The 22,420-nt window shown below is 40.1% G+C and overlaps 1 protein-coding gene across 2 annotated transcripts in view; it reads right to left on the bottom strand.

Moving 5' to 3' along the window:
- Positions 1-5,175: 5,175 nt before the first annotated feature.
- zeb1b (zinc finger E-box binding homeobox 1b) overlaps positions 5,176-22,420 on the bottom strand; it is a 161,841-nt gene continuing 144,596 nt past the window's right edge. For both annotated transcript variants that reach the window (XM_085987659.1, XM_085987660.1), the window contains exons 7-9: positions 14,573-16,344; positions 14,128-14,308; positions 5,176-7,374 (exon numbers count right to left, since the gene is read on the bottom strand). In XM_085987659.1, the coding sequence (XP_085843785.1) occupies positions 6,860-7,374; positions 14,128-14,308; positions 14,573-16,344 (2,468 nt within the window). In that variant the 3' untranslated portion in view covers positions 5,176-6,859. The remainder of the gene's footprint in view (positions 7,375-14,127; positions 14,309-14,572; positions 16,345-22,420) is intronic.

A 22,420-nucleotide genomic window follows, 5' to 3' on the forward strand; every position in this document is an offset into this window, starting at 1 on the left:
AAATCCCCCCTTTGCACTACTTACTGGTATTTTTCTTCAATTCAACAGCTGATCATAATAGTTGGTATTTTCTGCCACTGCCTCGGACAATGACAAAATGCTTACACTTGAACTATCGCGACTGATTTTACAAATCCGCAGGCTAGGCTCCCCTGGCAGGATTCAGGTCTTTTGTGCACTAAGAAATTGCAGTCACCAATCGCACTTGATTGCTGTTAAACCCTCTTCTCAACATCCGCCCCCCTCCCCAACACCTCAATTTTCTAATCGGGCTTGGTGCCCATCCTGTCTAAGTCGCATGCATTTAGTGCCCTCAAGTATTACCCAATCTTTGGGCAGAAGTACTGCCCATGCATTACAGGCAGCTGCAAAAGTGATGCAAGTTTTTCTACAGAACCATATAAATTTGCAGCACAGGAAGAGGCCATTTGGCACATCACATCTGTGCTGGTTCTTTTGTTTGAGCAATCCAAAATTAATCCCACAGCACTGCTCTCTTCCTATAGCCCTGTTTCATAGAATCAGAGAATTTTACAACACAGAAAGAACCTCTGAAATAGCTATCTATAGTCTCATTACCCTGCCCTTTCCCCATCCCCTTAAAAAAAATCAAATATTTATACACTTCCCTTTGAAAAGTATTATGGATTCTGCTTCTGGTATGGCATTCCATGGCCTAACAAATAAAACAAATCCCCATACCTGTCCCTTTGTTCTTCTGGCAATAATCTTAACTTTATACCCTCTAGTTACCAACTCACTGACCAGTGGAAATAGATTTTCTCAATTTACTTTACCAAAGGCCAACTATTTTGAACACCTCTATTAAATCTCTTAATTTTTTTTTTTAAATGAACAGCCAGTTTATTTTCCCGCCTAACAAAAACCTCTCATTTCTGGTATCATCTTAGTGAATCTTTACTCCATCCTGTATATGGCCTTTATATCCTTCCTAATGTAAGGCACCCAAACACAATATTCCAACTGCAGACTAACCAATTGTTTGTATATGTTTAGCATTACCGCTGTGCTTTTGCACTCTATGCACCCATTTATCAAGCCCGAGATCCCAAATGCTTTTTTAACAGCTTTACCAGCTTGTACTCCCACTTTTAAAGATTTGTTTTTCTGAACACTTGAGTCTCTCTGCTCCTTTTACCGTTTAGTGGCAATGGAGTTTTAGATAAGCTTGTGTTTGTGAGGGTGGAGATGGAGGCTGTTGCGGAGAGTATTGGAGAAGTCAAACCCCTAGATGATGAAGATGGATAAGCAGAACTTAGGCAGTTATATTTAGGCAATATTTCAGAAGTGAAAGAAAGCAATCCTGGTAACAGACTATATATAGGACTTCTTGTCATTATATTGTAGAAGACTGACAACCAGTTCACATCTTTCCATTTGTGGCAGAATGAACTCTATGACATGGACTTGGCCATGTTCATCCTGGTGGGCATGACTTTGTACTATACAAAGTCAAGGACTAAGGTAGGTTTTCTCTACAGCAAACTAATCAGGGCTACAATATTCCAACACTGGCAATTAAAAAATATATTTGTTCTGAGGTTTGATTGCTAGGCCACTTTAGAGGGTATGACGAGTCAACCATATAAAAGGACAAGCACATATAGGCCAGACCAGATACAGGTGAAGATGGATAAGGTGTTTATAAATTTCTCTACATCCTCACATCTTCCCTACCTCTTCCAACCCTATGTCCCAGGCTGTACCCTTTGGTCCTACAACTATGGCCTCCTGTGCGTTCCACTTTGCTTTGCTCTGCTCCACCAGTGTTGCCGAAGCCTTTAGTCATCTCAGGCCCACTCTTTGGAACTCCATCTCAAACCGCTCTATTTTGCTATGTCTCCTTGCTTTCAGAAGCCTCCTCAAACCCTACCTTTATTCGACCATGCTTCTGGACACCTCTCCTAACTCTTCTATTTCACATGAAAACCTCCCTGCTTTTCCTTAGTCCATCCACTTAACTGGTCCATATCCCTTCAAATGTATTTGGTTGTTATATTTTATTGGTTAAAATAATACTTGAGCTTGGATGTTATTCTAAAACTAGTTTTAACTAAAATAAATGTTTTAAACCAACACAGATCAGAAAAACAAAAAGCAAAATACTGCGGATGCTGGAAATCTGAAATAAAAACAAAAAACGCTGGAAATACTCAGCAGATCAGGCAGCATCGATGGAGAGAGAAACCAAATTAACATTTCAGTTCTGACGAAAGGTCATCGACCTGAAATGTTAACTTTGTTTCTCTCTCTCCACAGGTCAGGAAAATCTAGGTTTAGGGCTCAGGAATCCAAATTATGAGTAAACGTTTACGAAGTTGGGCCTATTCTCACTAAAAAGCTTCCCCCAACAGATGCTCTTCATATTACGAAGAGTAATGATAAAATTGATCCAGACAATTGTTTACGCCGGCAATTGGTACAAATACTAAGTGACAATTTAAAGATTAGGGGTAAATAGGAAGATAGGTAGAACTATTGCAAAGGATAACAGAACAGTAAAGGTCATCGAAGCAATAATATTAATGGATTCAAGAGACAATTGGGACAGTTTCTGGAACACGTGTAGAGAAAGAGAGAGATATGATTGGAGAAAACAGAACTAAAAAGAATCGGTTTGTTGGGCCAATGGCTTTTTTCGGTTCCCCAAGCACCTCAAAGTCCTAAGCTTGATGTAATCATCACATTTTAAAACATAATTTTTTTTCCTGCATACTGCTTTGAAGGTGGCAGGACAAGTTGATAAGGCTGTTAAAAAAGCACACAGGATCCTTGGCTTTATAAATAGAGACACAGAGTGCATAAGCAAGGAAGTTATACTAAACCGTTATAAATCACTGGTTAGGCCTCAGCTGGAGGTTAGGCCTCAGCTGGAGTATTGTGTCCATGATGCTGAGGAGATTTATTAGAACGATACCATTAATGCAGGGCTTCAGTTATGTGGAGAGACTAGAGAAGCTGGGATTGTTCTCCTTAGAGAGAGAAGTTTAAGGGGAGATTTAATAGAGGTGTTCAAAATTTATGAACATCTCTATTAAATTAAGGGCTTTGATAGAGTAGATTAATGGAGGGTTTTGATTGAGTAGATAGGGAGAAACGGTTTCCATTGGCAGGAGGGTCAATAACCAGAGGATACAGATTTAAGATAATTGGTAAAAGAGCCAGACAAGGAGAATTAAAAAAAAAATTTTACACAGCAAGTTCTGATCTGGAATGCACTACCTGAAAGGGTGGTGAAAGCAGATTCAATAGTAACTTTCAAAAGGGAATTGGATAAATACTTGAAAAGGAAACATTTGCTGGTCTACAGGGAAAGAGCAGGGGAGAGGGACTAATTGGATTGCTCTTTCAAAGAGCCGGCACAGGCACTATGGCCCGAGTGACCTCCTTCTATGCTGCAAGATTCTACAAATAGTTTATGAACGGTATGAGATCTGAAAAATACCTCTGCACGACGGAGGTCCACTGCCTCCCAGTCACAGCTAAATATGAATAGCATCCTTTAAAGGTTCTTAAACATTTTCCATGTTAGACCAACTGGTCTCTAATACTTCATGCCTCATTCCTTCACTTTAATATTGGGATAACATTTGCTATCCTTCAGTCCTCGGGTACAGCTACTGTATTTATGGAGCTACAAAATGGGTGCAGCAGATTATTGCCTAGTACCTGTCTCAGTTTTTTAAGGATTGCAGGTGTATGTCATCTCATTAAGACTCATCACAACACTTGTTATACTCCATATTTTAGGAGATTCCCAAGCCAAAGAGCTGAACTTGGAATTTTAAAAAAGTCATTAAATAGCCCTTCCCTTTATAATATTTCTACCTAACGTATCTTTTAATTGTTATGCTTGGCCTACAAGGTTATCCATAGCCAATTGGGTTGGCTCGCTGGCCCCTGTATACACACGTATAACCCTCGAGGTTCCATTAGAATGTCAGCTGAGCTGGCCAATCAGCAACAGGGCTTTGGAGTGCTGCAAACCTGCCAGGTTGATCTCACTGAATGGCGGAACCAGACTAGAGGGGCTCAATGGCCTACTCCTGGTATACTAAGACTTGGTTCCAAACTTCCATTATCAGGTGTGTCATATTAGAACTAACTCAACATGTTAGAGACTCATAACTTCTCCCCACACCACCACCCAAAGGAGCATAGGCACTAATTGGTTGTTTGATCGCAGACCTTCATGGGTCTTTGATTCTTTATCAGCCAGCATTTTTCCATTGAGGTATACTCCCATTCCTGGTTTTTCCTTTGAAAATATTACCTCACACTTTCCCACATTAAATTGCACCTGCCACTTGTTTGTCTATTCCAGTAACCTCTCTAGATTATCTTGAAATCTTCTACAGTCCTCCTCACCATTTGCCAAACCCTTTTACTATCAGCAAACTGAGATTGCACTCCCTTTGCCCAAGTCCAAAACATGTATGTATACCAAGAATAAAAGTGGATCCAGTATTGACTCTTGGGGTACACCACTACTAACCCTTCTCCAATTTCATCAATAGCAAAGATGTTATTGACTTCGAGAATGTATAAAAGGCAGGCAACAAAAGTTATGAGGAGAAAAAGGATTAAATTCAATCTGAATTCCAAGTCTCTGTTGTATCACTTAGTACTGAATGCAGGAACTATCCCCAAACCCCATGCACACACCTTCGGATGGCTAGTTCAGAATGGTAGAAGCATGGACAAGGAAGCAGACTACATACCTTGCTGGCCACAGTTGTTAAGTCAGCTGGAGAAAAAAGTAAAAGGATTCTATCCGTATATACATCAACCCAACAGACAGTGAACACTAGGAATAAAGCAACTGATCGCTGGAAAATCCAACCTAACAGACAAATGGGCACCAAGTCACAATAAACATTTACTGATTAAAATATTGTTAACATATGTTCAGGGAATTTTGAACATTCATTCCAATGCACAGTAAGATGATTTCATGAAACATGCAAATTATTCAGTAATTTTTTAAAAATGACTAATGTATTTGGAATATCTTTGTACAAGAAGAATCTAATCACAAACCCATGATTTCAAAGTTACAAATTAGCCAAAAACTTGAGTAATGCACATAATACGATGTCTGCAGCATCTCTGGAACAGAATTAATACACAGCAGTGAAGTCACAACTTCAGACAGTTTGTTGATGCATTTTATTGTGAGATGGGGAGTCTGGTATAAAACTAGAAAATGACTATCATGTAACTAGGCAATTAAAAAAAAAAACTTCTGGTTTGTAGAGGAATACTAAAACAAATTGGCACAAAGCAAAAAATGTTATGTTGTTCCCAACACTGCGCATGACTTTGTAATTTGGCTCATTGAGGACAGTAATACAGTTTCATGGTTACACAGTAATCTCAAACAAAACTGCAAAAATACCATGCTGTATAACATTATATTTGAAATTCAGTAGCCCAATGTATTAAAAGTGAGGCAGGGCAAATAACTGGATTCTGAATGTAAAATTTATACATTCCCATTTGATACTCTAATTCTACAGTCCAAGGCAAGTAGTATTGTTACAGAACACTGTTAAACAAAATCTCAATGTAAGAGAACCAATTGTATTTCTGCTTTGAATTCTTATCAACCTTCCAAATCATTTTTCTTACTAAAATATATTATTGTATTAATACAAACTACAGTATTATACACTACATTGTGTAATAAATAACAATAAAGAAATATAAAAATAAGACACATAAATATAAAAGTTTTCTAAAACTAAAAGGTACACGTGTCAGTAAGTAGGGTATTAATACTGCCAGGTTCAAGGACATACAGTACAAAATTTGCACAAACATAGGAAACTAAAAAGTTATCATAATTTGAATTAAAATAATACTGAAATAAAATCAGCTAACACTGTTAATAACTTGCACCAAAGCTAAGGGCTGGTTAGAGCCACATTTCCATAATACTGTTTTGTAAATGGCACTTGCAGCACACAGGTCTTGCATAAGGCCAGGGGGATACAAAGCTCCATACCATAATCCTCACTTACCTACTTAACACTCGTCATTCTAAAACACCGACTTCTCTTCTCTCCAACACTAATACTGTTAGTTCTTACTTTGAAGACTTGGCAACAGACCGCTATACATCTAACTACAAGTCTTTCCACATCCTTCTCAGTTTTATTTTTCTAGTAGCTGCTTTAAGGCTAACATTATGCTTCAAATGAATTTACACTCTAAAATAAGGTCAACTAATGTTATCAATAACTACCTTCTAGTGCGATACTGATAAGGTAGACAATAATACTTAAGAGTATGTTAGATACAAGTATAAAGGGAATTCTGTAGTGCAGAAATTTTCACATCCTTTCAAACCAATGAAATGTTGATATTCAGCAATGGAGTAGAGAGTTGTAGTACTATAAATCTACAATTGATACTTTCATTTGCAATAGAAATTTTCATAGAAATCTCTCCCAGCTGTACAGTGTTGAAGATAATGGGATACATGAATGGCAAAATGAAAAGCAACACAGGTAAACAGATAATGCAGAATGACTGGTAGCAAATTTTTTTTTAAACCTGTTGGTTTGCCTTTTGAATCAAGACAGTCAGTTTATGCAATTTATCACTTGCAACTTTTTTTTTGCATTTTTAATACAAACATCATTCCTAATATCTTGACAGTTCATGTGGTAAATTGTTAATTGTTGAGGTTCAGGCACACCGGGGTTTCTACACAGTAGTGAAGAGAAAACACAGTAATACAGAGTGTGTTTCTGGAATTTTTTTTTTTTTTACATGGTACAACACTAATCGCAGAACATCTCTTCTCCAATTTATATTCCTGATCAAGTATTCATTACATTTTTTCTGCTGAGTTAGCTTCCAAAGCCTTCAGACTATTTACTGTATTTTCCTGTTCCACATCACTCATCAGGTCTGTTCTATTTGCTGCAACTTCTCCTTCTGCTTCCTCTTCTGATTCCTCTCTCATTTCCTCTGCACAATTATCCTGCATTTCGTCACTTTCCTTCTCTTCCTCCTCCTTTTCACTTTCATCTTCTCTTGCAGTGCTGTCCTTGTCATCTGAGTCCACGTGGGACGGAGAGGTCCTGTTGTCTGTATACTCACTGTTGTTCAGTGAATCAGGCCCAGTCTCTTCTTGCTCTGTTCCCTCACGTTCTTCAGCTTCTCGCTTACAGTACGAGTAGCGGTGGTTCATGTGCTGCGAGTAGGAGCCTGAATGTGAGAAACGCTTGCCACATTTATCGCACTGATAGGGTTTCTCCCCAGAGTGCAGTCGTGTGTGCTCGATCAAATGATGTTTGTGTTTAAATGCTTTCTTGCAAATCCCACACTGATGAGGTCGCTTACCTGTCCAAATGAACATATCAGAAATAAGCAAAGCTTGCTTACAACAACAAAAAATTAAGACACTGATCTCACAAGACTCAGTCACGTTTACAGTTACTGTATTGAGCAGTTTGATTACTGCAATATAAAAATACAATTCCAGGAACTTCACTTCTGTATGTCTTGCCTTTGTATTTTCTATTTTGCCTTTCACTTAAAAAAAAAAAAAAAATCTTTCAGAGCTGGAAACTATTTTGTTTAAAATGCATCTCTCATTCGCCTAAGCTCCTTCAACAGCACCTTCCAAACCCGCGACCTCTACCACTTAGAAGGACAAGGGCAGCAGACGCATGGGAACATCACCACCTACAAGTTCCCCTCCAAGCCACACACCATCCTGACTTGGACCTGTATCGCCGTTCCTTCACTGTCGCTGGGCCAAAATCCTGGAACTCCCTTCCTAACAGCATGTGGGTGTACCTACACCATATGGACTGCAGCGGTTCAAGAAGGCGGCTCACCACCATCTTCTCAAGGGCAATTAGGGATGGGCACTAAATGCAGGCCTAGCCAGCGACGCCCACATCCCATCAATGAATTTTAAAAAACTAGTTTCAAAGCCAGTTTTATTTCAGCCAATCAGGAGATCAATGATATTTGACCTCATCTTGAGGTTAAATATTTTGTATCTTTTTTTTTAGCGAACTTGAAGAAGTGAATGTAGAGGATAAGATAGCTGACTGGTGGCTCAAGGAGGGATCAATAACATGCCAGCTCACTAGCAGTGTTTGGGGAGTGGTGGTAGAACCCAGAGTGAAATATCCTGTTTTTTGTCAAGTCTGATGGCCAAGATTACTTTTAAAGCCAAAGGATACAGACATTGTAATTCCTGTGCTAGTAAGTATTTTGTATTTAGAACTTCTCTACCTTAATTCCAAATGTCTGGTTTTCTCTTTTTTTTGTGTAAAGATTGTTAGAAAAAATGTGCATATGAACCGGCACAGGTGCAGTGGACCGAATGGCCTCCTTCTGTGCAGTATCATTCTATGAATCAATCAGGTACAACACATTTGCTTAACCCTACTTATACTCAAGTATGAGAGAAGAAATACCTGCACATATGTTCTATTATACACAAATTATATAAACATGACCAAATCTTTGGGCATGAAAAAAAGCACAGAGAGGATTCCGCTTCCAAGGGTAGAAGGCCCCTGCACTGATGATGGCCGAGAGGAAATCCAGAGTTGTGCTCTTCTCCCAAGTTTAAAATTATAACACAGTTTGATAGGCAGGGATCTTAAATTTCACCTTAACTGTTATGGGCAGGGGAGGGGAGGAAAAGAGAAAGAGAAAGGAGAACACTATAAAGCAGCCCTTCAGAGGGCGTTTGAACCCCGTGACACATCACTGCATACTGAGTGCGTCCATGATGAACAAACAACCTGGCGTGGTGGTTCATTTGCCTCAACCCCAAACATTTGCTGCTCATAAACCACAAAACAATATGCAACTACCACTAGTGGAATCAGTTAGATCTCAGCCTCACGGGTCTAAAAACCTGATTGAGTGCTTGCAGACCCATACCTACCCTGACAGAGAAATAAAGGCCTTGAGAGAAAACTGCAAGACTTCAATGAGTAACGAAATGGCAGCATCAGCTCAGTACAGGAAGCATATATGGAGAATCATGCTATCTACCACAAACTACCTGTGAACACCATCATGGGAGATTTACTTCTTAAATAAGATTATTTTCAAGTGAGTAACCACAAACTCAACAACATACAACACCTTCCGGTCGCCTGTCATTTCAATTCACCGCTCCATTCCCACTCGGACCTCACCGTCCTTGGCCTCTTGTACTGTTCCACGGAAGCGCAACGTAAACTCGAGGAACAGCACCTCATCTTCCGATTAGGCAGTCTGCAGCCTTCCGGACTCAATATCGAGTTCAACAATTTCAGATCATAACCTCGGCCCCTATTTCATTTTTACTTATATTTTTCCACTCCTTTCCTCCCCCCCCCCCCCTTTCCTTTTGTTTCTCTCTCACACCTGGCAGCTATCTTTTGCCCTGCCAGTACACTTTACACCTAATCCCAGCCTATTACCATCTCGTCTAGCTTCTAATCTCTTTTACTTCTTTTGGTTCTTTTATTCTTTTGTCCGATCGCAGCCCTGCCTTCGATCCAGTTCCTTTTCTCTCCAGTTTTGAAGAAGGGTCAAACCCGAAACGTCAACTCAAATTTCTCTCCACGGATGTTGCCTGACCTGCTGAGTTTTTCCAGCATTTTCTGTTGTTATTTAACATACAACACCTGTAACGTAGAAAATTGTCCCAAGATTGTTCACAGAGGTATAATCAGACAAAAAAAATGGACACTGGGCCAAAGAAAAAGATATTAGAAGGATCTTGGTCAAAGTGGTGGGTTTCAAAGAGGGCCTTAAAGGAGAGGGAGATGGAGGGGTTTAGGGATGGAATTCCAGAGTGTGGAACCAAGACAGCTGAAAGCACAGCCACCAATGGTGGGGCAAAGGGCAAGAAAGATGCACAAAGCCAGAGTCAGAGCAACAGAGAGTTCTGGGGGATGGGGGTTGTAGGAATTGAGGAGGTTACAGAGATAGGGAGGGGCAAGCTCATGAAGGGATTTAAACACGAGGATGAGAATTTTAAATTGGAGGCATAGAGGAAGCAGGAGCCAATGTAGATCAGCAAAAACTAAAGTAATGAGTGAGTAGGGCAGGATACAGGTGGCAGAGTTTTGGATGAGCTGGTTTATGAAGAGTGGAGGATGGGAGGCTGGCCAGAAGAGCATGGGAATAGTCAAGCGTGGAAGTGACAAAGGCATGAATGAGGGTTTCAGCAGCATATGGGTTGAAGCAGGCACAGAAGTAGGTGATATTAGAGGTGGAAGTAGGCAGTCTTTGCGTTGGAGAAGGTACGGTGGTCAATTAGGTTGTCAATAATAATTGGCCTATAATTTGCAGTCAAAATAATGGCGAGGCCAATAGCACACGCCAATATTTATGCACAAATGCTACAACTTCAGGTGAGGTCAGATGTGCGGAAATCCAGAAGTTGCTGTCCTTCGTTAGCTTTGCGAAAATGGCATCTCACTGTCTGCCTCACCATTGAAATGCATTGAACGGCGTGAAGTTGCACTACTTGTACGGTAGATACGAACTAAACACGACACAGAAAGCTAAGTGTTGTCCATTTCAGTCTAAGTACCCTTTTAACAATGTGTTAAGTGTTAATTACTGCCAGTCAACCTCTCTGGCATTGAAAATTGACTATTAAAAGTGTGGAGTCTCATTCCTTCTGGTTTTAATTGTTGTTGGAGATTTTAATAATGTTACATTTCTTTTTTTACTTTTCCTTTGTGTCTTTTTTCTCTCTCTCTCTTAATCCAGTCTTTCTTTCCCTCTTTCTGTACGTGATTTGACATTGAATTCACCCATTCTAATTTACACTTCCTTCTCAGTCCTTGCACTGTTTATTTCACAATCCTTCAATCTGATTGGTTAAGGAGATACACAGTTGCTTGCCCTGTTTCCCTTGCTGTGCCGTTTTCAGCTCACACTTTCAGCAACTTGCCATGCAAAAATTTAAAAAACCTAAATGTGCAAGATCACGTCCATGCCCTGCCACAGGAAATTATGGCCCAGTAAGTTTTCAGCCTCACAAATGGAAAAAATTAAGTAGGCAAGAGAATTCTGTACCACTTTATAAATATTTTTTAAAAAGCCACCAGAGAACTGGAAGGGAGAGGAAAAGAAAAAATCCAAAAAAATAGGTATGGCAGTAGTCCTTGATCTGCTTTTTAAAATATTAAATCTGAAATTACCTTCCCACCAAGATAGAAATCTGAACTTTTACTATATCTGCTACTGTGCGTCATTATATCAGCTCACCAATACACAATGAAAACAAATATATTTATTATGATGCATGACATGTCACTTGTAGGGCATGATAATGCTGCCAGCTCCTTCCTTTGCCAAGTTAGAATCACAGAATCATACAGCACAAGGGGAGACCATTTGGCCCATCATGCCTGTGCCGGTTCTTTGCAAGGCCTATCCAATTAGTCCCACTCATCTGCACATACCAATTTGAAAAGTTCTCTGGCCAAACAACAATGACTACACTTCAAAATAAATAATTCATTGGGCTGTAAAGCAAAGGATGTCCAGAGGTTGTGAAAGGTGCTTTATAAACGCATGTTCTTTCTACACATATGCTCTGCTTAATAACAAACTCATTGATGTGTACCTCAGAGTAGAGATGCATTAAGCAGAAATATGTATAGCATTAGGTTCTGCTTCTTACCTCAAAAACTATGGCGATATTAGTGGCACGTGAACACTTGTAGAACATACACACATGCAATTGACCAGGGCTTGCCCATAATTCTAACTTTAACCCCTGCTATCAAGAGTTTGAAAATGAGGGTCAAAATCCTGAGAAGAAAGGTGGAACCTCGTCATATAAAGACAAATTATATTATTTATAGGCAGCTCTTTATCCCAATCATGAATTCATAGGGACAAATCTCATGAACATGGTTCTCACATGTTTACCTCATTGATGGCCCATACTAACAGCTCACCATGGAGTAATCTCCCATACATTTCTTTTTTTGAAAAAATAAGCTAAAGTACACACTAATTTTTACAAGGATTTCAAAAAGCAAAAAACTTGGATGCTGAAAATCTGAAACAAAAATAGAAAATGCTGAAAACACTCAGCAGGTCAGTTAGCATCTGTGGAGAGAACAGACAAGAACATAAGAAACAGGAGCAGGAATAGGCCACTTGGCCCCTCGAACCTGCTCTGCCATTCAATAAGATCATGGTTGATCTTGGGCTCAAAGCCACTTCCCTGCCCGCTCCCCATAACCCTTCACCCCCTTATCTTGCAAAAATCTGTTTATCTCCATCTTAAATGTATTTAATGACCCAGCCTCCACGGCTCTCTGGGGCAGAGAATTCCACAGATTTACAACCCTCCGAGAGAAGAAATTCCTCCTCATCGCAGTTCTAAAAGGGCGACCCTTTATTCTAAAACTATGCCCCCGAGTTTTAGATTTCCCCACGAGGGGAAACATCCTCTCTGCATCTACCTTGTCGAGCCCCCTCAGTATCTTATATGTTTCAATAGGATCACCTCTCATTCTTCTAAATTCCAATGAGTATAGGCCCAGCCTGCTCAACCTTTCCTCATAAGTCAAACCCCTCATCTCTGGAATTAACCTAGTGAATCGTCTCTGAACTGCCTCCAATGCAAGTATATCCTTCCTTAAATAAGGAGACCAAAACTGTACGCAGTACTCAAGGTGTGGTCTCATCAATACCCTGTTCAGTTGTAGCAGGACTTGCCTGCTTTTATACTCCAACCCCCTTGCAATAAAGGCCAACATTCTATTTGCCTTTTTGATTACTTGCTGTACCTGCATGCTAACTTTTTGTGTTTCATGCACAAGGGCCCCCAGGTCCCTCTGAACTGTAGCATTTTGTAATCTCTCTCTATTTAAATAATAATTTGCTTTTTTATTTTTCCTGCCAAAGTGGATAACCTTGCACTTTCCCCCTTTATACTCCATCCGTCAAATGTTTGCCCACTCACTTAGCCTGTCTATATCCCTTTGCAGGTTCTTTGAGTCCTCTGCACAACTTGCTTTCCCACCCATCTTTGTATCATCCGCAAACTTGGCTACATTACACTCGGTCCCTTCATTCAAGTCATTAATGTAGATTGTAAATAGTTGAGGCCCCAGCACCGATCCCTGTGGCACCCCACTAGTTACCGTTTGCCAACCGGAAAATGACCCATTTATCCTGACTCTCTGCTTTCTGTTAGCTAGCCAATTCTCTATCCATGCTAATATATTACCCCCAACTCCATGAGCTCTTATCTTATGCAGTAACCTTTTATGTGGCACCTTATCGAATGCCTTCTGGAAATCCAAATACACCACATCCACTGGTTCACCCTTATCCACCCTGCTCGTTACATCCTCAAAGAACTCCAGCAAATTTGTTAAACATGATTTCCCTTTCATAAAACCATGCTGACTCTGCTTGACTGCATTATGATTTTCCAAATGCCCTGCTACTGCTTCCTTAATGAAGGGCTCCAGCATTTTCCCAACGACAGATGTTAGGCTAACTGGTCTATAGTTTCCTGCTTTCTGTCTCCCTCCTTTCTTAAATAGGGGTGTTACATTTGCGGTTTTCCAATCCGCTGGGACCTATCCAGAGTCCAGGGAATTTTGGTATATTGCAACCAATGCATCCACTAGCTCTGCAGCCACTTCTTTTAAGACCCTGGGATGCAGGCCATCTGGTCCAGGGGACTTGTCGTCTTTTAGTCCCATTATTTTACCAAGTACTTTTTCCTTAGTGATAGTAAGTTGACCTTTCAGGCGTTGACTCTCCAGAACTGTGATACCAAGTTCTGATGAAGGGTTCACACCTGAAACTTCAACTTTACAGGATTTTAATAGCTTTTTGATTTAAAACACCAAGCAAATGTGATCAGACACTGAAATATTTCTCTTTTTGTTAATAACAAAAATGTTTAGCTCACACCTTCCAATGGAGAATTAACAATTTGCACCAAAGCTACATTATTTAATGTACTAAATATGCAGCAAAGCAAAAGAGTACCATCTGTTTATAAAAAAGATATAAAATGTTGTTTTTGCAGTTCGAAACACAAATGGCACAATATGCTATACATGTACAATACATGGTTATTTGTCTTACCTGTGTGCTCATACTTGTGTCTCAGAAGAGAGCTGCTCTTCTGAAATATTTTATCACACAAATCACAGGCATACATTCCATTCTCTGTCTTTTTGATTTTCTTACGTGGAGGTGTCGAGTCTGAATCATTCTGATCGTCCGTATTGGGCACACCTCCGGAACTCATCTCTTGTTTTTCCTCCTTCAGGAATATAACCACCTTTGTTATGTGCTTTTAGATAACTAAATCACATTATACTACTACAGTTGCACCCTTAATTATTGATTTACGTCACAATTCTACATTGAGGAAAGAGCTTACAAAAGATAAAAAGTCTTCCACTAACGACAAGCATTACAGAGTAGGAAGATTTTCTGTAAACCAAGCATCCACTTTCCTTAAAAAGCCACCGATGCAAACACGGAGCTTTTACAAATCATAGTCAACTAAGAATAGCATACTTACTGGGTGATTTCCATTGGCTTGAGTTGGTTTCTGTTGTGGTTCAGATCCATTTGAATTGGTTGTTTTATATGTGTAGGCCACCTGTGGAATGAAGCTGGCCTGCTTTATGGTAGCTATGGCTCTGAGGCATGGAACACTGTTTTGGCTTGAAATGGCAACAATTGTGGGTAGTTGGGTGGTGATGGTAGGGATTGCAATATTTATAGGTTTGGCACTTGAGTTTCCTTCAATAATACTGTCATTTTCTATTTGTTCTTTCTTTAAGCAAGACAAGTTTAAGGGCTCCTCCTGAACATAATGAACACTGCTGTGGTAAACACTGGTTATTGTGGGCCTTTCAAGTCCCTCTTTTTGCTGCCTTGGAAGTGATAGATCAAGAGGTTCTAACTGTAAATCCTCTTGGTTGCTATCAGGTGTGTTAAGATAGCTTTGTGAATTTCTAGAAGATGCAGAAGAGAGATTCAGTGGTGATGGGGAGGGAGTATTACTCCTTGAAGGATCCGCCGTTGTGTTAAATGGCCTATTAGTAACTTGAGATTCAGTCAGCTTAACAAGAGCTTCAGAATTTGCTGTGTTGCCTTGTAGATCACCAACAGGTGATGAATCGGCATGACCGACAAGTAGTTTTGGTTTGACCTCCTCGTTGCTTGGTGTGGGGGAAGAGGGACAAGATGGCTGGACTGGAATCTGACCAGTTTGCATTTTCTCAAACCACTTTTTCACCTTTTCTAATGGTAGGTTTACAGCAACTGAAATCTTTCCCAATTCCTCTGATGTTGGTTGTGCATTCAATGCATAATATGCCTTCAGAAGTGACAACAGATTCTTCAATGGCTCTTGATCTGAAGAGAAGTTCTCTTCTGTTGATACAGAAGCTTCAGCGAGGTTTTCAGAGATCTTAATACTGGTTTCTCCTGAATGAGCTTCAGTTTTTAATTGATAGTGCTTTAGCTCATGAAGTGCATTTAGTCCACCAGGACATTCATTACAAAGCAGACATGTGTTATTAACTCCTTCCATACTGGTGTCAGTTTTCTCAGATTTGACTGTGAGGTCTTCTGGTGGCTTTTCATTTGTACAACTGTCTGCTAGGTTAGGAATCTCTTTTTTGAAATTTTGTGCCACAGCTTGGAGTTGACTTGGCTCTAAGCTGTAGTTGATGATGATTTTGGTTGTTCCATCCTGATCAATCAAGGGAAGACTGATTGATGAAATGAGGGAATGACTGTTTTGTTGTACTGATGCAGAAGAGACTGTTCCTTGTTCTTTGGAAGGGAGAGTGACATGATTGTTTTCTAATACTGCAACCTTAAGAACATTCTGAATGTCACTTAGATTTATACTAATAGGAGAGACCAGGCCTACAGTTGGCAATACAACAGCCTGAACCACACTCTGAGGTGAAGCTGTGACCTGGTGAGGGTTACTGCCACTAAACCCTCCATTTTGGAAAGAGCTTGCACAGTTGATACCAGAGGTCACGACCATAGTTTTGTACTCATAATCCACAGGCTCAGTTTTGATTTGGTTTACGGTAGGCTGTTCTTGTAAAGGCTTATTGTTCTCTAGCTTATGACGAAGTTGTGTTCTAGCAGGGCTATTGGTTGATGGAGAAAGGGATGGAGAAGTGCCTTGAGGTGTCTTGATTCCTGAACGTGCTCTACCATTAAGTGATATAAGACCAATGCACTTCTTACTACTGATGTGTGAACTGTAAGAGCCTGAGTGGGAAAACCGTTTCTTGCAGTTGGGGCATTCATATGGCTTTTCTCCTAGAGGGGGAAGAGAGGAGAGAAAGTAATAACACATTTCAGATATTTCTTCATTTTAAATTAAATAAAACTTTTATTTTGCTGAAATAGACTTTTGTACCAATGTAATAAATGTCTTCTCATCTCTACAAGCAACAATCTACACAGTGTAGCTGTTAGAATGAGGTGTTCCCCCAAAATCCAAAGTGATGGGACTAGAGAAGATGCAAATCATATGTAAAAGAATTCACCCTTTCACTGCTACATGCCTCTAAGGATGCTTTGAAATGAAATATGCTAGTGATAGAACACTGGCGTTAGAAATATAGCTGAGCTAGTAGTTGATGGAACACAACATCTCAAGAGATGTTTGTTTGTGCACTATATAAAGCATTAGCAATACTTGGGTAAAGCAGATGATGCAGTTGCTCATTAACATGCAACAGAGCATTTTACACCTTTGTGTTTTTGATCTGGTTTGATTAAAACGTCCCTGCATGGGGAATTGCCAGTGACAAAATACATAATGCAAGATATTTGCCACATCTTCAGTTCAGTTTTGCTTGTGTCTACAGGAAGTGTTTGGACTCCGTGCAGAAGGCAGGAACATTTGCCGCTATCCCGTTCCAACATCGTAACTGGAAGTTTTATAGTTTACTGTACTATGAGATTATGCCCTGAAGAAGCTTTTGACACATAAGAACATAACAATTAGGAGCAGGAGTAGGCTATACAGCCCGTCGAACCTGCTCCGCCATTCAATAAGATCTTCGGCCTCAACTGTACGGTACAATGTGTTCTGATCGGTACAATGTATTCTGATTAGTATGAAGTATTCTGATCAGTACTCTTGTAAACTGAATCAACCTTTGTTGTTTTTACAGATATATTGAAGTCTTTTACTTCTGTGTAATGCTAATGTTTGTAAATAATATCAAAGTGTAATTTTAGCCTGACAACATTGTGTTTTCTACTTACTGGAGAGGTCACAAGTACATGGTCAGCAACTGCAACCTCCAGTGTTAAGTATCTTGTTAAAAAATGGTGGTCATTAATCCTGTGGCATGCTACTCCCATTCATGGCATATACAGGGTTGATTGTGTCAGATCATAAGGGATATGGTTCCACTTATGAAAACTTCAATTTGCTCAAAACGTAAATGAAAAATTGGGGGTGGGGGGAAAGAGACACCAAATTGTAACACCATAGCACTAATCAAAGGGCGAGGGGGCAATGGGTTAACTATGATTTGCTTTTGAGGCCTATCTGAAGTGTCACTTTTGGGTGACAAGTCCGCAAAATAGCATTTAATAACAATGTGATGCTTATTCTCTATGGCCAGCTTACAAAAAGGCCAGAGCACTTCCAGGCATTACATGACCAGACAATCATAGCTCATGTGCACTAAGTTTTTATTTTATCTAACGACCTGCCAGCGTGCAATAAAAATGTATACATTTCAGAGGCCATCTCAGCAAACACAAATCTTTAGTCCCAGTGGTAAAGCAGGTTAGCACTTCAAAGATGTCTGGTTGACTAGACAGCTAAGTACGTTCAATTTTCAAGAGATTCAATGGAAAAAATAAAGCTTTATCACATCCTTCTGAAATGTTTCAAAGCATTTCACAGATAATTACTTTGAAATACAGTAATTTATGGTCGGTAAAAACAGTAGCTATTTTCCACACAGCAAGATCCCACAAACAGAAAATAGATGAATGACCACAGTTAATCTATTTTTAGTAGTATTGCTTGAGGGAGGAAATGTTGGCCAGGGCTATGAGAACTTTCAGCTCCTCATAGGATTTTTCACATCCACCTAAAGCATCAGAATAGGAAGATGTTTCGTCTGAAGAACAGCACCTTCAACAAAGCAGCAATACACTACAGCACATAACAGAGAATAACACTCAGTTCCTGGAGTGGGACTTCAATCCACCAAAATTCAGAGGTGCTTACGAAGCCAAAATGCTTTGCCTTTCAGGCCCCTTTCACAAACCTCTACACTAAAGGGAGCTTTCTTATTGACTTTTTAATGTATAAAATGGTGAAAAATTCAAAGAGGCATTAAAAATAAATCTGCAAAAGGAAGTATGCTCCAGTCTAAAGTCTAATTTTGAAAGAATTGAACCCAAACTTTTGCAAAAGCAAGACAGAGTACGGGACAGTACAGGGATCAGACCTTATTTAATTCATTTGCTGCTCCAAGAATTACATAAGAGTGAGACAACTCTCCTGGTCTAATACAGTTGCCATCTGACTTGACAAAATAATAAACAAATATCAGAGAAGCTGCCTGGTAGGAAGATTTCTTCATCAAAAAAAGCTAGTCACTGACTGGTATCCGTTACAATTGGGAATCCCATGGGCCAAAGTTTGATCTATCGTCCCTCTGGTTTTCTCTTTTAGGTGACACAGACCTGGTATAATCTTTACTTCGACCTCTAAAGGAAACCTTTTTGCCTTTGACGGTTGATGTCCTTTTACATTCAGAATTGGCTCTCCATGGTCATTCCAAATAAATTTCAGGTTTTGCTGGCATTTCCTCAGCCAATTCCCTAAACAGGAAATTTGCCTTGTAATGGAACTCTAACAGCTTTCTCCAAGATGTTCATAGTGACCTGATACTCTGGGCAGTCAAGTATGCTTCCTCTTAAAGATCATGAATAATGTATCTCTCAACAGGTTAGCAGTTTATATAATATCCACCAACAAAAACTCAACCTTCAGAAGTGTGGGCGAGTGTAAATTTGGATAAATTCTACCCCATAAATCTATATGCAAGTACGCTCTCCTGCTGCATACAATTTCATGGAATCTCCTGTACAGATTTCCATAACTCATGCCTGAGAAAAAAGTTCATGAACTCCAGCCAAGACTGAGGAAAATGTGCTTAAGTCCTTTCAAACCAATTTTTGTTTTTTAAATTTTTTTCTCTCATCCCTCCACTCCTTAAGGTGCTGTCTCATGCTCAGGTACAGTTCCACAAGGACTGGCAGATTTCCAGTTTTTGGCAAATGTTGGCAGGCAATTTGACTGGGGACACCTCAGGAAAGCTCGATTCTTTCCTCACCTGATGTCCACGCACTGATATTTTTCAAGCAGGGACTACTAATTAGCAATCAGGGACAGATATTCTGCTTGATTTTTCCATTGCCTAGACTAGCTCACAAGCTAAGTACTGCAACTGAGATCAGCTAGCGCAGCACAGATAAGGGACTGAACCTGGGAATTTTTGGGGTCTGTATGGTTTAGTTACATAGGGTTAGATGAAGTAGGGTGGGAAGAGGCTTGTGTGGAGCATAAAAAATGGCACAGACCAGTTGGGCCGAATGGCATGTTTCTGTGGTGTACTTTCTATGTAGTTACACACGTTGGTACTTTCAACTTTGGCAGGGGTGTAAAACAGGTGGCTGATCAGTTATCACCCGTTTTACACCCTGCTGTAATTTAAAGTTCCGCCCACAGACTCTTAACCAACTGAGTAATTTCAGATCTTTCAAACTAATGTTATGGTGGGCTGTAAAAGGTGGATGAAAGAAATATGCAAGGATAAATAAATCTATGGAAGTGGTCAATTATAATACATCAAGGATTGAGCCATAACCTGAGATACAAGACATAGTAGGTAAGGATACTAAAAATTGGTGGTTTGGACACTAAACTTGTCAAAAGATCTGAGCAGGCAGTAGTAATATTCTCATACTGTTTTTCCTTCCACTCACCCCAAATCTACAGATTCCAAGGAGCTTTCTTAGTAATACGCAAAATATTAATTAAATAATTCAGTTGAAACAGACCGAATCAGAGAAAGGCAGAGAGGGGATGGGTCATGCCAAAGATGGTCAGAGCAATCATTGGCTGAGGTCAGTGACTATGTATTTCAGAAGAATCAGTCTTAAATTAATGCTCGTATTGGTTGGGTCAAGACAGCTGACACCACCAGACCCTCAGGTTTTATGACAAGGTGGATGAAAATAGTAAGATCATGGAAAAGCCAAATGCTTTCTGCTCAGTCACTTAAAGCAATAATGGTGACACCTCGAATGATGCCCTTAAAACAAATCAATCCCATGGGAAAATATGTTCTCCTGTGTTAGAAAAATCTTCGGCCTGATGTGCTTTTTAGATTTGGAAAGCAGAACCAATTCCAAAGACTGACATCTAATACAAGTGGACTTGTGCCAAACAACTCCGTCCTGTTTTCAAGCAACATGTCCCATTACAGGATATGTATAACTTGAATACTGGTGGTGCAGGCATACTGGAGTACTTTTAATTCTTTAAAATAAAATCTGCATGTGTATCGCAAGACCAAAACTGCTTCAAAAGGTTAAAATGATGACACTATTCAATACTAATTAATATGGCAATAGAAAAATAGATATTTTCCTATTAAAGAACTGCTGACTTGGGGGTGAGGGGAGAAAATTACAAAACTTTTAGTATATGTTCATGGATGTCCCTCACCCAGTGACAACTTCAAGCCAACTGATCATTTATTACCTTGATGAAGATAAACCAAGGGAAATAAATGCCAGAAAGTAATGACAACTTGTATTTATATAGAACTTTTAACACAGCAACATGTCCCGGGCACTTTACAGTGCTGTGAGGAAAATGGATGCTATTTACTTCTTCCACTTAAAGCTACAAATATAAGCAACCCATGCTGACCAAGTTACAATCGTGAAATTTTAAGTCAGGAATGACAAACGCCATTTGGCCAATTTGTGCTAGTCCTTCAGATTGTGTATAATTTGCAATAACAGAAATGCTCCAATTTACTAGATTCTCGAAGGCAGATTGGTAAACCTTCTAAGAAGGAAGTAACTGGTAAAATAGATAAGGGAGAACCAGTGGATGTGGTGTATTTGGACTTTCAGAAGGCTTTTGATAAGGTCCCACATAAGAGATTAGCGTGCAAAATTAAGGCACATGGGATTGGGGGCAAGGTATTGACTTGGATAGAGAACTGGTTGGCGGACAGAAAGCAAAGAGTTGGAATAAACGGGTCGTTTTCCGAGTGGCAGGCAGTGACTAGTGGGGTACAGCAAGGATCGTTCCTAGGACCCCAGCTGTTCACAATATATATTAATGATCTGGACGAGGGAATTGGATGTAATATCTCCAAATTTGCAGACTACACAAAGCTGGGTGGGAGGGTATGCTGTGAGGAGGATGTCGTGAAACTCCAGTACGATTTGGACAGGTTGGGTGATTGGGCAGAAACATGGCAAATGCACTATAATGTGGATAAATGTGAGGTTATCCACTTTGGTGGCAAAAACAGGAAGGCAGATTATTATTTGAATGGCAATAGATTGGGAGAAGGGGAAGTGCAAAGAGACCTGGGTGTTCTTGTGCGCCAGTCGCTGAAGGTAAGCATGCAGGTGCAGCAGGCGGTTAAGAAGGCAAATGGTATGTTGGCCTTTGTAGCAAGAGGGTTTGAGTACAGGAACAAGGATGTCTTGATACAGTTGTACAGGGCCTTGGTGAGACTGCACCTTGAGTATTGTGTGCAGGTTTGGTCGCCTTACCTGAGGAAGGACGTTCTTGCCATGGAAGGAGTGCAGCGAAGATTCACCAGGCTGATACCTGGGATGGCAGGAATGACGTATGAGGAGAGATTGTGTCGATTGGGCTTATACTCACTGGAGTTTAGAAGATTGAGAGGGGATCTCATCGAAACCTATAAAATTCTGTCAGGCCTGGACAGACTAGATGCAGGAAGGATGTTTCTGATGGCCGGGGAGTCCAGAACCAGGGGTCATAGTCTAAGGATAAGGGGTAAGCCATTTAGGGCTGAAATGAGGAGGAATTTCTTCATCCAGAGAGTGGTGAACCTGTGGAATTCTCTGCCACAGAGGGCAGTGGAAGCCAGTTCATTAAATATATTCAAGAAAGAGTTGGATATATTTCTTAAGGCTAAAGGGATCAAGGGATATGGGGAGAAGGCAGGGACAGGGTACTGAATTTGGATGATCAGCCATGATCTCATTGAATGGCGGAGCAGGCTCGAAGGGCCGAATGGCCTACTCCTGCTCCTATCTTCTATGTTTCTAAGGGAAGGGGGCAGGGGCAGAAATCTCTAAT

This window comes from Somniosus microcephalus, chromosome 5 (genome assembly GCF_052327205.1).
Source record: "Somniosus microcephalus isolate GS21.2 chromosome 5, FLI_Smic_1.0, whole genome shotgun sequence".
NCBI classification, from domain to species: Eukaryota; Metazoa; Chordata; class Chondrichthyes; order Squaliformes; family Somniosidae; genus Somniosus; species Somniosus microcephalus.